This window comes from Pongo pygmaeus, chromosome 4 (genome assembly GCF_028885625.2).
Source record: "Pongo pygmaeus isolate AG05252 chromosome 4, NHGRI_mPonPyg2-v2.0_pri, whole genome shotgun sequence".
Classification (NCBI taxonomy): Eukaryota; Metazoa; Chordata; class Mammalia; order Primates; family Hominidae; genus Pongo; species Pongo pygmaeus.
In genome coordinates, this window is record NC_072377.2 from 78,800,983 (window position 1) to 78,816,136 (window position 15,154).

The 15,154-nt window shown below is 37.6% G+C and overlaps 1 protein-coding gene across 3 annotated transcripts in view; it reads right to left on the reverse strand.

Moving 5' to 3' along the window:
- Positions 1 to 15,154, reverse strand: part of ANKRD31 (ankyrin repeat domain 31) — a 174,833-nt gene that overhangs the window by 87,200 nt on the left and 72,479 nt on the right. For all 3 annotated transcript variants that reach the window (XM_054488525.2, XM_054488523.1, XM_054488524.1), the window contains exon 12: positions 4,192 to 4,336. In XM_054488525.2, coding sequence (XP_054344500.1) covers positions 4,192 to 4,336 — 145 coding nt within the window. The remainder of the gene's footprint in view (positions 1 to 4,191; positions 4,337 to 15,154) is intronic.

The following is a 15,154-nucleotide window of genomic DNA, read 5'->3' on the forward strand; positions in this document are numbered from 1 at the left end:
GATATTTGGTGATATAGCTATATTATTTTCCCTCTGCCACTCTGAGTTCCCATAATGTACCGGGTACTGTGTTGAGATATTTACATATATTAACTTCAGTCCTCACATTAACAATCCCATAGGTATACAGGTAGATGCACAGATATTATAAACCCAAGTTTACAGATAAGAAAATTACGAATGTTAATTTACCCTATAAGCTTTATAGCCTATGAGGCTATAAAGTTAGGACTGAACCCTTGTCCTACATCAAAGTAGATATATTTTACTTTAAGCTAGAAAAGCAGCAAATATATTTTATATGAGGAAAGTTCTTTATTCATCATTCCCATACTTGAAAGCTCTTCATCTGGAACTTAAAAATGAATACTCTTTTTATTTATTTAAGTGAAATAATATTCTCTATTTACATACAAATATTCTTTACTTAAGTAACCTAATTTTGCATTCATATTGAAAAGTAGGCTGATAATTAATCATGGAATTTGAAAGTTTAAACTTAAGAAATATTCAAACCATCTGGTGAAGCATGATAACACAACCCATCTTAGTAAATTCTCTCACAAAGGAAGAGTGGGAGCTTAGTCCTATGGAGAAATGTTTGGGATTCCTTTACATGAAAGAAATTTCATTGGGTAGGAATGGATTAAAGTGGGCACTGGTGAACAGGGGATTCTGGATTTGGAGAAAGGACTAGAATGCTGTAGGAAGCATTCCCAGAAGAGCAAAACAATGCATGTTGTAATTATTTAAAATAGAGAAGTCAAGCAGTTAAGCAGATTATCAAAGCAGTAATTTAAAAATATACTTTTGCCTCCAACTGAATTTTATTTGCAATTTTCCATATAGTTTAAAATGTTAATATGATTGTTTTAATAATTTATCTTAATGTGCTTGTATAGACTTGGCTTCAACAAGTTACTGTCTGTCTCACTTCTCATGCAATTTGGCCACTGGAAGGAAGTTTTTTGCTCTAATGAACCATTAATTAATTACCTCCTGGTAGCCTTCAATTATCAATGAAGTTTTCTCTTTACTATAAAAGTAGAATATTTTGATCCAGGACTTAGTTCTTGTCAATAGCATTCAGACAACTGCATTTCTTGATCAAGTATATGATTTATAAAATAAGTGTCTGTAAAATAATAAAATAGATCCACTAACCCTAAAGAAAAACTAGTCTCATGACTGGTTGTTAGATTGCTCAACTGTACCTAATTTTCAATAACAGACACACCCAACAATAATTGGAAGAACTGTTTTATATTAAATAGAACCCAGCTGGGAAGGAGACTGATATGGTTTGGCTGTGTCCCCTTCCAAATCTTATCTTGAATTGTATCTCCCATAATCCCCATGTGTCATGGGAGGAACCCAGCGGGAGGTAATTGAATCATGGGGGCAGGTTTTTCTCATGCTGTTCTCCTGATAGTGAATAAGTCTCACAACATCTGATGGTTTTATAAAGGGTTGTTCCCCTGCACTTCTCCTTGCTGCTGCCATGTGAAGAAGGACGTGTTTGTTTCCCCTCCACCATGATTTTAAGTTTCCTTAGGCCTCCCTAGTCCTGCAGAACTGTGAGTCAATTAAACCTCTTTCCTTTATAAGTTACCTAGTCTCAGGTATGTCTTTATTAGCAGCATGAGAACAAACTAATACAGAGATGTACTTTAAATTTCATTTAAAACCATTTAGATCAGGAAAAGATCTTTTCTAATAGACTTATCAAAGGATTTGTGTTGACACTTAATCATTAACCAAGATAGATATGTAATATCTGTCCTGTTATCCTCCTGGACATGAAGGAGCCTGGGTTATGTGTCTTTTTTCTGTACTCTCATAGGGCCTGAGCATTCTTTTATCACGTTCTTCATCGTAATTGCTTGCTATCCCTGTTTCTTATTCATCTTGTATTATTAGGCTTTAGCACTATTTAGTGTTTGATACATAGCAACCCTGATACGATGAATGAAAGAATGAATGAATGACTCTCCACAGAAAATAAATTCCAGTGGAGGTGGGTTAGAGAGCATCTGTTGTTTTGCCTGCCCAGCACATAACCTCATAGGCAGCTCTCTGAAGAGAGATATCATTGGTTCCTGCTGCCTAGATCCCTGGAGCTGCTTTTATTCTTCACCTTTCCAAGGTCTGGATCTTCAGCTTTTCCTTTAATTCTTGAGTTGTTCTGTCAAGAAACTCCCTTTTCAGCCTTAAGTTGATTACTTGCCACCAAAGAACTTTGAATTTATATTTGTATCAAAGAAGTGACAATAGCCACAGCTGTATTATTTGTCCCCCGGAAGACACAGAGCTTTAGCAGAGGATAGGTTTCCACTGCCAGCCTAAGTTTTGTTCTATTAAAGGAGAACTACAGGACATGTAGGGAGGCCCACTCACTTCATGGTGAGAAGGATTTTCAGATTAAACTTTCCTGCACACAAAGGGGGAATTGCAAAGGTAGAAGCCTTTGTTGTTAAAGATAATAATATATAAAAGCCTTTGGGAGAAAATATCTGTTGGGGAATTTTTTAATTAAAATACAGTTTAATAAATGGGAATGAAGCACATATGGATCTCTTGAATGGGAAGAATTTGTTTTTGTTTCAGAGGACTGACAATATTTATTCAATAAATATTTGCTGAATGCCTACTATGTACAAGACACTTTAATATTAATCAGTAGACAAAACAAAGATCTTTTCCTTCATGGAGCTTAGATTCTGGAGGAAAAAGACAGAAAATAAAAAATAAGTCAACTGTCTAATGCATTAGGTAATAAGTGCTATGGGGAATGTCTAAGCAGAGCGGGGTTAGAGGGAATAGAGTGAGTATAATGATTCTAAAAATATATCCATAGATTTTTGTGAATCTATGGATATATTTTTAATATATCCATGTATATTAAGCGGTGGAGCTTAATTCTGCTACCTTTGAGTGTGGGCCAGACTTAGTGACTCACTTCTAACAAACAGAATATGGCAAAAGTGATGACATATCACTTTTAAGATTAGGTTATGAAAAGACTGGCTTTTGTCTAAGGTACATTCTCTTCCTCTTAGGTCACCTGCTCTGAGATAGCTGCCAGGTTGTCAGCAGCCTTATGGAGAAGCTAATGTGGCAAGTAGCTAAAGCCTTCAGCCAACAACCAGCAATGATCTGAGTCCTGCCAACAATCATTTGTGAATTTGAAAGTGGATCTTCCTGTCCTAGTTGCAACTTGAGATGACTACAACCTGTGACTCTCATCTAGAACCACTCAGTTAAACTACTCCCAGAATCCTGACCCTCTGAAGCTGTGTGAGATAAAACACGTTTGTTGTTTTAAGCTGCTAAATATTAGGATTTGTTGTTACATACTGATAGATAACTAATATAGTGAGGGTAAGAAGGGGGCAGTTGCAGTATTAAGTAGGGTGGTCTAGGCCTCGTTGAGAAGGTGACATTTGAACTAAGACTTGGGGAGGCATATCTGAGGAAAAGCAAGGAGGCCAGCATGACTGAAGTTGAGTAATGGTGGTAGAAAGTACTGGTAAAAGGGGTTAACCAGTAGGGTGGCCAGCTGATAACAGGAACTTCTAGGCTATTGTAAGGATACTGGCTTTTCTTCTAGATTAAAGGGAGAGCCATTGCAGAGTTCTGAGCAGATGAATGTAGAGTTGTTACCAAAAAATCTAACAAACGTATTAGAGAGTATAAAGAGTATGTCATGTATTTAAATTATATTTACATAATTTTTTATTGAAAACTATAGATCAAGTTCTTTTGTTGTTCAATTTAATAGAGCAGTGGATGAGAGGGAAAAAGTATAGCCATAAGAAAATATTCTTAGGGAATGAATATAAATAATCCTGGCCATTTTCACTGAAAAGGATATAACCAAACTTAATTTACATCATATCATGTTATTTAGTCAAAGGATTTTGGGGAAAAGAAACAAATTTATAAAAGGTTTCTTAACTGTTTGCAATGTACAACCTGCAGAAAAGTATTACCTTTCTTTTTTCTTTTAGAGTCCTATGTGCATTTGCAAACAAGTCAGTGTGATTTATTAAAAGAATGAAGAAAAGACACTATTGGATGGATTTTCTCAACACTCATGAGAAAAATAAATTTAATTTCTTTAATTCTAAATTAAATTTCTGTAACTTCACTGATGTGACAAATAGCTATTACAGGGCAGTTTAATCTTACCTGATGTAAGGCATTTTTGATGTTTAGGCATATATCTCTCAAGGAGACGCTTCATACATAAATCTTTGGCCTCATCCAAAGCACATTTTCCATCATCATTTCTAAATAATGGATCAGCTCCATTCAGAAGAAGTAACTCTGCCACCTAGAAAAAGGTTGTTTATGTAAGGGAACCCAGATTGAGGGTGTATTACTGTGAATGTGTGCTACCAGACAACTCTAAGTAACATCAAATATCTCTTTGGAAAACACAGTTTGGATTTATCTATAAATCCTGTCCAATAAAAAAAGAATTAATGTAGTTGCTACTGAATTTTAATTTGTTGATACATGAGTTTCTTCTCATTAAAAAAGACTAAAGGAAGAATGAAAGGGAGAAAGAGAAAAAGAAAGAAGGAGGGAAGAGAAGAAAGGGAGAACGAGGTAAGGGGGATGGAAGGTGGGAAAGCAGGCAGGCAGAAAGGCAGGAGGCAAGAAAGGCTGAGGTAGAAACATCAGTGGCTCAGCTGCTAGTGAAATGAAGTTAGCAAATATACCAAGAATTAGGACTGGGTTCTGTAGTAGTAAATATAATTTTAACGGGTTCCAGGAGATAATTATGTCTTCCATCTATACCTGTGCTGCTGCTGCTCCTCCTCAGACTGTAGGTGAAAAAGTGGTCAATCTATTACTACTGTTACTACTTCTCAAACAACCTCCTCTATACAGCTCTCCCTGAGCTCCCCCAATGCCTCACCATCCACTGCTGCCCAGAGAAAAACGACTTCTCCTTCTTTTCACACACATATTACTGCCCAATATACTCCATATTATACTTACTTCTTTCATATCAGTCTCTCCTAGTGTACCCTAACTTTCTTGAGGGTGGGACTATCTTTTTCTTGAATAATTTATTATTTTTCAACAGGAAGTTAATGAATATGGTTCAAAATACAGAAGGCTCAGACAAAAATACAATGCAAAATAAGTTTCCCTCCTCTATCCCTGTACTATTATTTTTTCCTGAGTCAGCCGTGGTTAATTTATTTGGAATTTTTCCAGCAATAGTCTAGTCCAATAGGTATGTATGTAGTATACATAATATGTATGTATATATATTTTCTTACACAAATGGTCAAATATTATATACACTCTGTATTTTGCCTTCTTTCCCCCACCCTCCTAACAAGTCCTTGGAAACTGTTCCATATCAGTGTAGACTACACTTCCTCATTCTTTTCAGCAGCTAAGTAATAGTTTACTATGTGAACGTACTATAATTTATTTCACCAGTACCCTATTAATGAATGTTTAAGTTGCTTCAAAGCTTTTGCTACAGATATATGTCTTCATATTCCCAGAGACTATATTAGTATCTTACGTGAAGTAAATACTAAAAAGTATTGTTTAGTAAAAGAATGAATGTAGGGCAGGAAGGATATGGTGAGTAGGCTGTAAGTAACATTATACTAAAAGAAGCCTAAATTTCCATGTTAATGTATGGAATGAGAGGAAGGATATAAATTTCTATCCAGTGTATGTACCTAAAAATTAAAAGTGTATATATATTTCCTTTTATAAGAAAGCATCCTAGCCTACTAAAGTAGTTTGAATCTTTCTCTCTTACCTTTGATATTATCTAGTTTGTGCCACCCACAGACACAACAGGTACACTTTCCTCATCTTCCTATAATAAAATGATTATCACAAATTTACATTATGTCAGCCTTTTTTTTTTTTTTGAGACAGAGTCTCACTCTGTTGCCCAGGCTGGAGTGCAATGACATGATCTTAGCTCACTGCAACCTCTGCCTCCTGGGTTCAATCAATTCTTGTGCCTCAGCCTCCCAGGTAGCTGGGAAAAGGTGTGCACCACCACGCCTGGCTAATTTTTATATTTTTAGTAGAGATGGGGTTTCGCCTTGTTGGCCAGGCTGGTCTTGAACTTCTAACCTCAAGAGATCCACTCGCCTCGGCCTCCCAAAGTGTTGAGATTACAGGTGTGAACCACTGCGCCTGGCCACTGTGCCAGGCTTTTAAAGAATATATATATCTCTCTTTTGAGATAATAACTAGGTGGTCTCGGGTATACCACATCTCTTTTGAAACTACTTTTTAATCACTTTGTGCTCTGAGAGGTGTGTGTATGTATGTGTGCATGTCCTTCTGGTGTATTAATGTTAATTCATGTTTAAAATCATAAAAGCAATATTTACACATTGCAAAAAAAGTTAAAAATTACAGAAAGGTATTAAGTGGAAAGTCAAAGTTCCTCGGCACTTATTGCGGTAGGCTGAAAATGCCCCCTCATCCACCCTCACCAAAAGATATCCATGTCTTCATCTCTAGAACTTGTAAATGTCAACTTTATTTGGAAAAAAGACCCTTGCAAATATGATTAAGTCAAGGATTTTGAGATTAGGGGCTTATCTTCAATTATCTCAGTGAGCCGTAAATACCATCACAAGCATCCTTAAGAAAGAGGCTGAGCAGGATTTCACATGCACACACAGAGGAAAAGCTGATGTGAAGTCAAGGGAGAGGTTGAAGTGACGCAGTCAAAATCAAGGACGGCTGGCAGCCACTAGAAGCTGAAATAGGCAAGTAATAGATTATCCTCTACAGCCTCTGGAGGGAGTCAAGCCCCACTGATACCTTGATTTTAGCCCAGTGATTCTGATTTGGGACTTCTAGTCTCTAGAGCTGTGAGAGAATAAATTTCTATTGCTTTAAGCCACCCAGTTTGTGCTGGATTATAGCTGTCATAGGAAACCTACACAGATTTGGGTACCAGAAAGTGGGGTGCTATTGTAACAAATACCTAAAAATGTAGACGTGGCTTTGGAACTGGAAAGCCTGGATTGTCTTGAACAGACATCTGGTAGAAATGTGGATGTTAAAGATCCTACCAGGGAGGGCTCAGGAGGAGCACATTAGAGAGAACCTGTATCATCTTAGATAATGCACATATCATCACGAACAGAATGTTGGTGAAAAAATGAGCATTAAAGGCATTATTGGCAAGGGCTCAGAAGGAAATATAGAACAAGTTTTTAGAAGCTGGAGGAAAGGCGTTCCTTGCTATATAGTACCAGAAAGCCTAGATTTGTCCTGCAAGTTGTGTGAAAGCAGAACTTGTAAGTGCTAAACTTAGAGGTTTAGCTGAGGTGATTTCCAAGTTAAGCACTAAGAGAGCAACCTGGTTTCTTCTTGGGGATTATAGTAAAATGTGAGGAGAAAAAGATAAATTGAAGAAAGAACTGTTAGGCAAAAAGGAACCAGAACTTGATGATTTGGGAAATTCTGTCCATCAAGATTGGAAAAGATGGTAAAACTTGGAGATTCCTGTAAGAAAAGTGCGCTTTGTAGAGAAGGCCAAGGGCATAGCTGGAAAACCTTTGTTAATGCTGAAGAGAGTAGGAATGTGACTCATGGACCCATTCAACCATCTTAGCAGAAGCCAGAAATATAGGTGGGCCTGTGGAAATATCTGTGAAAGATCCTGTTGTCTAGTGGCATGAATCCCTGATCTATGAAAGACCCTGTTGTCTAACGGCATGAATCTCTGTGACACACATGGTAAACTCACAAAGTTTTTTGAAAATGCTCTGTCTGCAGAAACACTGCATCTTAGACCGAAAGAGACAGAATGAAATGAAGAACTGCCAAGATTTTAGAGACAGTAAATAGGTTAATGAAACTACTCACCTGCAAATGTATGCTACACTTCAAAAGAAAAGAAAACACCAAGAACAGAGAGTTAGCAATGAGTGAAGAGTAACAGATGGCTGTGATATAATAGAGGCAGACTAGTCAGAAGCTTAGGAGATTAGGGAATAGATAGTCAAAGAGAGCCTGGCTAAAACTATAGTCCATCTTGGTGGCCCAGAAGAATGTTGTGTATATTCAAGGCAATGTCCTTTGAGGAGATGCTAGAGAAGAAACTTCTGAGTTGCTGGTCCCTGGCTAAATGTAGGCCAAACTCAAAACTCCCTGAAGAATGAACATAGTCTATAAGCCACACCAGATCCAACAGTAAAATGTAAAAATCTTTCTGATTCAGGAAGGTTAAACACAACCTCTAACCAATCAGTAATTGACCACTAAATGGTCTTGAACCAAGGGTATTCTGTTGGAAACCAGGATAAAGATAAAAACAAGAAAAAAATTTTGCAAACAGGGTCACAAGACTGCACACTGTGAGGGAAATAGACTTCACAACTTATCAAACAAAGAAGCAGCCCAAGTTGGGCATGTGGGCTGGGGGACTCAGCATCCAGAGTTGCTATAATACATTATCTTAAATGTCCAGTTTTGGCCGGATGTAGTGGCTCATGCCTGTCCCAGTGCTTTGGGAGGCCAAGGCAGGAAGATGACTTGAAGCCAGCAGTTCTAAACCAGCCTAGGTAACACAAGCAAGATTCCATCTCTACAAAAAATAAAAGTAAAAATAATTTTTTAAAAAGCTGAGTGTGGTGGTGCATGCCTATTTTCCCAACCACTCAGGAAGCTAAGGCAGGAGGATCACCTGCGCCCAAAAATTCGAGGGTGCAGTGAGCTATGATTATGTCACTGCACTCCAGCCTGGACAACAGAGTGAGATTCTGTCTCAAAAGAGAGAGAGATAAGAATGAGAAGGAGAGAAAGACAGACATGAAAAGAAACACTAAAGTATGACCTATACTTTAGTATGGGTAAAAAGCAGCAATAGGAACTGCTTTGAGAGGGCCTATATGTGCAGAAAAACACTCTAAAACAGCTATTATAAATATGTTCAAAGAGCTGATGAAAGCCATATTTAAAGAATTAAGAAAAAATATGGTGATAATTTATAAAATAGAGAATATTAATAAACAGAAAGTTTTAAAAAAATCAAATGGAAATTCTGGAATTCAAAAGTATAATAACTGAAAAGAAAAATTCACCAGAGGCCTCAACAGAAAGTTTAAGCTGACAGAAAAAAAGAATCACTGAATTTGGAGAGACAGATTAATAAAGATTACACAATCAGAAGAACATATTTTTAAAAGAATGAAGAAAAATGAATAGAACATCAGAGAAATATGGGGCACCATTAAGCACAACAACATACACATTACAGGAGTTCCAGAAAGACAGGAGAGAGAAAAAGCAGCAGAAAAAAATACTCAAAGAAATAATAGCTGAAAACTTGCCAAATTTGATGCAAAGCATTAATGCACACATCTAAGAAGCACAACATACTCCAAAAAAGATAAACAAAAGGGATATATATCTAGTCATAATCAAAGTCAAAATGTTAAAAGTCAAAGATAAAATCATGAAAGCAGCAAAGGAAAAAGAACTTATCATTTAGATAAGAACCCCAATAAAATTAGCATCTCACTTATTAGAAACAATGAGGTCCACAGACAATGGGATGAGACAGTCAAAATGATGAAAGGAAAAAAAACTGCCAAGCAAGAATCTTATATCTAGCAAAACTATAAATGAAGGCAAAACAAAGACATTCACAGATTAAAAAAAAAAGCTGATAGAATTTATTGGTAGAAGACCTGCTTTAAAGGAAATACTAAAGGTAACTGGGCTGAAAGCAAGTGACAATAACTCAAATCCACATGAAAAAGCATATGAATAATGGTAATCATACAGATAATTATGGGAGATAATATGATTGTATATTTATTTTCCTTTATTTCCTTAACTGATTTAAAAAGCAATGGCATAAAACAATATGATATTGTATTATAAAGCCTATAACATTTATAAATGTAATATACTTGACAATAATACCACAAAAGAGGCAGATCAGAATAAAGCTGAATTGGAGTAAAACAATGATACCAGTTGGTAACTTGAATCTACAGGAAAACATGCACAGAACCAGAAATGTAAAATAGGAAGCTTAATAAAATAAACTCTATAAATAAATACTTGCTCTTCTTATCTCAGCTTCTTTAAGGTACATAAGACCATATAAAGTAATATTTGTAACAATATATTGTATTTATAAAATATACAAACATAATATGTAAACAGTAATAGAACAAAAATAGGGAAAAATAATTTTGTTATACAGAAACAGTGTTTCTATATCTCACTGGAAAAAGGTTAGCATAAGAATGAAGTCAGTTCTGATAACTTAAGAAGCCCTAGAGCAACCACTAAGAGCATAACTCAAAAATATACTAAAAAAGTCATTAAAGGAATTAAATTGTTACACCAGAAAATATTCACTTAATGTAAAAAAAAAGCAGTATAGGTGGGAAAAACACAAAAAGATGAGATAGACTGAAAACAAAAAGGGAAATGGCAGGTTTAAATCCAACCATGTCAATAACAACATTAAATATGAACGGATTAAACAACCTAATCAAAAGGCAGAGATGGTAAGATGTGATTCTTTTTAAAAATATACTATCTGAGACATACATTAGATTCAAAGATAACAAACAAGATGAAAGTAAAAGGATGGAAAAAGACATACCATGCAAATGGCAAAAGAGACCTGGAGTGGTGGTCTGGTTTGGCTCTGCGTCCCCACTCAAATCTCATCTTGAATTGTAATACCATAATTCCCTCATGTTGTAGGAGGGACCCAGTGGGAGATAACTGAATCACGGGGGCGGTTTCTCTATGAACAGTGTTCTCATGGTAATGAATAAGTCTCATGAGATCTGATGGTTTAATAAGGGGAAATCTATTTCGCTTGGCTCTCATTCTCTCTCTTCCTGTTGCCATGTAAGAAGTGCCTTTCCCCTTATGCCATGATTGTGAAGCCTCCCTAGCCACATGGAACTGTAAGTCCATTAAACTTCTTTCTTCTGTAAATTGCCCAGTCTCAGGTATGTCTTTATCAGCAGTGTAAAAACAAACTAAAACAGTAAATTGGTACCAGTAGAGTGGGGTGCTGCTGAAAAGATACCTGAAAATGTGGAAGCAACTTTGGAACTGGCTAACAGGCAGAGGTTGGAACAGTTTGGAGGGCTCAGAAGAAGACAGGAAAATGTGGGAAAGTTTGGAACTCCCTAGAGACTTGTTGAATGGCTTTGACCAAAATGCTGATAATGATGTGGACAATGAAATCCAGGCTGAAGTGGTCTCAGATGGAGATGAGGACCTTGTTGGTAAATGGAGCAAAGGTGACTCTTGTTATGTTTTAGCAAAGAGACTGGCAGCATTTTGCCCCTGCCCTAGAGATTTGTGGAACGTTGAATTTGAGAGAGATTATTTAGGGTGTCTGGTGGAAGAAATTTCTAAGCAGCAAAGCATTCAAGAGGTAACTTGGGTGCTGTTAAAGGCATTCAATTTTATACGGGAAGCAGAGCATAAAAGTTTGGAAACTTTGCAGCCTGACAATGCAATAGAAAAGAAAACCCCATTTTCTGAGGAGAAATTCAAGTCAGCTGCAGGAACTTGCATAAGTAATGAACAGCTGAATGTTAATCCCCAAGACAATAGGGAAAATGTCCCCAAGGCATGACAGAGATCTTCACAGCAGCCCCTCCCATCACAGGCCCAGAGGTCTAGGAGGAAAAAATGATTTCATGGGCCAGGGCCAGGGCCAGGGTCCCAATGCTGTGTGCAGCCTAGGGACTTGGTGCCGTGTGTCCCAGCTGCTTCAGCCATGGCTGAAAGGGACCTATGTAGAGCTTGGGCTGTGGCTTCAGAGGGTTCAAGCCCCTAACCTTGGCAGCTTCCACGTGGTGTTGAGCCTGCAAGTACACAGAAGTCAAGAATTGGGGTTTGGGAACTGCCGCCTAGATTTCAGAAGACGTATGGAAATGCCTGGATGCTCAGGCAAAAGTTTGCTGCAAGGGCAGGGCCCTCATGGAGAACCTCTGCTAGGGTAGTGCTGAAGAGAAATGTGGGCTTGGAGCCCCCACAGAGAGTCCCTACTGGGGCACTATCTAGTGGAGCTGTGAGAAGAGGGCCACTGTCTTCCAGACCGCAGAATGGTAGATCCACTGACAGTTTGCACTATGCGCCTAGAAAAGCCAGAGATACTCAACACCAGCCCATGAAGGCAGCCAGGACAGAGACTGTACTCTGCAAAGCCACAAAGGCGGAGCTGCCCAAGACCATGGGAACCCACCTCTTGTATCAGCGGGACCTGGATATGAGACATGGAGTCAAAGGAGATCATTTTGGAGCTTTAAGATTTGACTGCCCTGCTGGATTTCGGACTTGCATAGGGCCTGTAGCCCCTTCATTTTGGCCAATTTCTCTCATTTGGAATGGTTGTATTTACCCAATGCCTGTACCCCCATTGTATCTACAAGGTAACTAACTTGCTTTTGATTTTACAGGCTCATAGGTGGAAGTCTCAAATGAGACTTCGGACTGTGGACTTCTGAGTTAATGCTGAAATGGGTTAAGACTTTGGTGGACTATTGGGAAGGCATCATTGGTCTTGAAATGTGAGAACATGAGATTTGGGAAGGGTCAGGGGTGGAATTATATGGTTTGGCTCCATGTCCCCAGCCAAATCTCCTCTTGAATTATACTCCCATAATTCCCATGTGTTGTGGGAGGGACCTCGTGGGAGATAATTGAATCATGGGGGCAGTTTCTCCCATACTGTTCTCATGTTATGTTTTAATGAAAAATCTACTTAGATACCACAGCCCAGGTGCTAGGTACGCTCATTGCTATTGGATGTTATTGCTTTTAGGTATTTTCAGTGAAATATATCCTTTTAGAAAAGAAAAAAAAAATCTTGAGTTCATACTGATATTTTCATTTCAGACTTCGTTGTATAGATTTATGCTTAACTTTGGTTCTCTACCTACCTGTATGTCTTTTTTTTTAAGCTAAACATTTGTTTCTTGATACAGTAACTGAATTACCTATTTCTTTATCATCTAATATACTTACAATATTACTGTTAACAATGCCAGTATTACTATTAACAATGAAACTACTAACGATGTTTATTTTGGTAGTTCTTTTTCTTAGAGTATATTCCATTAGGGATGAAGAGAAAGAATACTGTCTTTTGAAGTACAAGTTAAATATTCTTTATTTGAAATGCTTGGGACCAGCAATATTTAGAATTTTGGATTTTGGAATATTTGCACTACCCTATGGGTATGACACAGGCCTTTTTGACACTTTCAATAATATATTTATACCACACAGCAGAAAATAAGCAAAAAACCCACAGTGAGTAATGCACATAGGTCTTGGCCCCATGTGGGGCAACGTGGGGAACCTGGTGTTGGTGTGTCTGGTCTGAATGTGTGCTATTTTATTACCCTTTGTGGATGTGCTTGCATGAGGGAATCTGGGCATGTCCAGAAAAGCTGAATTGCAGCTGAAGGGAGCTAAGAGGGTCTTTTTCTCTTAGGGTGACTGAATAAATTGTATGTTGTGTGCCAGTGTGTTGACTGCAATCATCACATGAAATCAGGTGTGAAATTTTTCACTCATGGCATCATGTCAACACTCAAAAAGTTTTGGATTTCTGATTTTTCAGTTAGGGATGCTCAACCTGGACTTGAAAGAAATTTATTCTCTATCCTACTAACTTCTTATGTAAGAAAGTCAGCTGATTCTAGAGGGAGGAAAGTACTTGAATCAATAGTATGATCAAAGGTGAAAATCCATGGGCAAGCTTTAAGTAGAAGTGTATTTCCTTAAGGGGCCTACTGTTTAAGCTAAATAAGTGATGATTGTGATGCTAGCCACTTACTGAAATTTCTCTTCTTGTTCCAGTTAAGAACCCCTGGTGGCTTTAAAACATGTCTATAAATTTAACATTCCTGCCTCCAAAGGTACAGCCTGATTTCCCTCCTCATGAGTGCAGGCTGAAGTTTTAGTGGCTTGCTTTTAACAAATAGTATATGGCAGAAATGACAGTATGTGACTTCTAAGGCTAGGTTAAAAAGTATTGTGGCTTCCTCCTTGTTCTCAATCTTGATTCATTAACCCTGGGGGATGCCAGTTGTCATACTGTGAGGACATTCAAGCAGCTCTATGGAGGGGTCCATGTGGCAATGAACAAGGCTCCTGCCTATATCTATGTCAGTGAGCCACCTTAGAAATAGATCTTCCAGCCCCAAACTTTTAGTTGATTGTGTTCCCAGTCAACATCTTGACTACAACCTCATGAGAGACCCTTAGACAGAACCAACTCACCTATGCCACTCTGAAATTCCTGACTCACAGATACTGCAACATGATAAATGTTTATTATTATTTCAAGTTTTGTGGTAATCTGTTAGGTAGCAACAGATAACTAATATAGAACCTAAATGTAGGTTTAAAGTAGGTGGACACTCACTGAAAGTCATTTATTACTCTTTGGTGAGGAGAGAGCTTTTTAAAGGTAGAGAGTACATAAGCAGGTGTCAGAATTCCAAGTACTGGGCTACAGAGGAAGTGGTAAGTGTAGATAGTTGGCGAACAGACTGCCAAAGTATTAGTTACTGCCAAAGTAATGTATTCACTCCCTTGGGATCACCAACTGGATTTCCAGAAGAGTGAGGCTCTAGCTTCTGCCTTTTCCCTTCCTCCATATCTTTTTCTCATGCTCCTTGATCCTGAATTTGACACAAAACCTCCAGAGATAAACACCACAGCTCTTATAGCAACCTCCTTATAAAACTATTTTTCCTGAAATAAACCAATGCATTCTGTATTTTCTTTGCTGAACAAAATGTAAATATCCAGGTATAAATTCTTTATGTTTTGCTTGTATATGGCTTGTATATGAATTATAGATTTAATTGTATCTACCATTGCTTTCAGTTTCCCTAGCTAGCCTTAAATTCCCAATGTAAAGTAGTTTGAAAGGTAGAATTTTTAGGTTGCTGCGTCTTAATAATTTTTAAGGGATTTGACTTGTATTGTCCCTGTGATATGTATGGCATTTTTCTCTCCAAGACATTTTATAGCTTTTACAATTAGATTGTGTCCTTTGTTGTGATTCAACGTCTTATGCTTTCAGAGTTGTAATTTTTTGTACCCACTTCCATGGTATGGACCATGTGATCATAAAGGT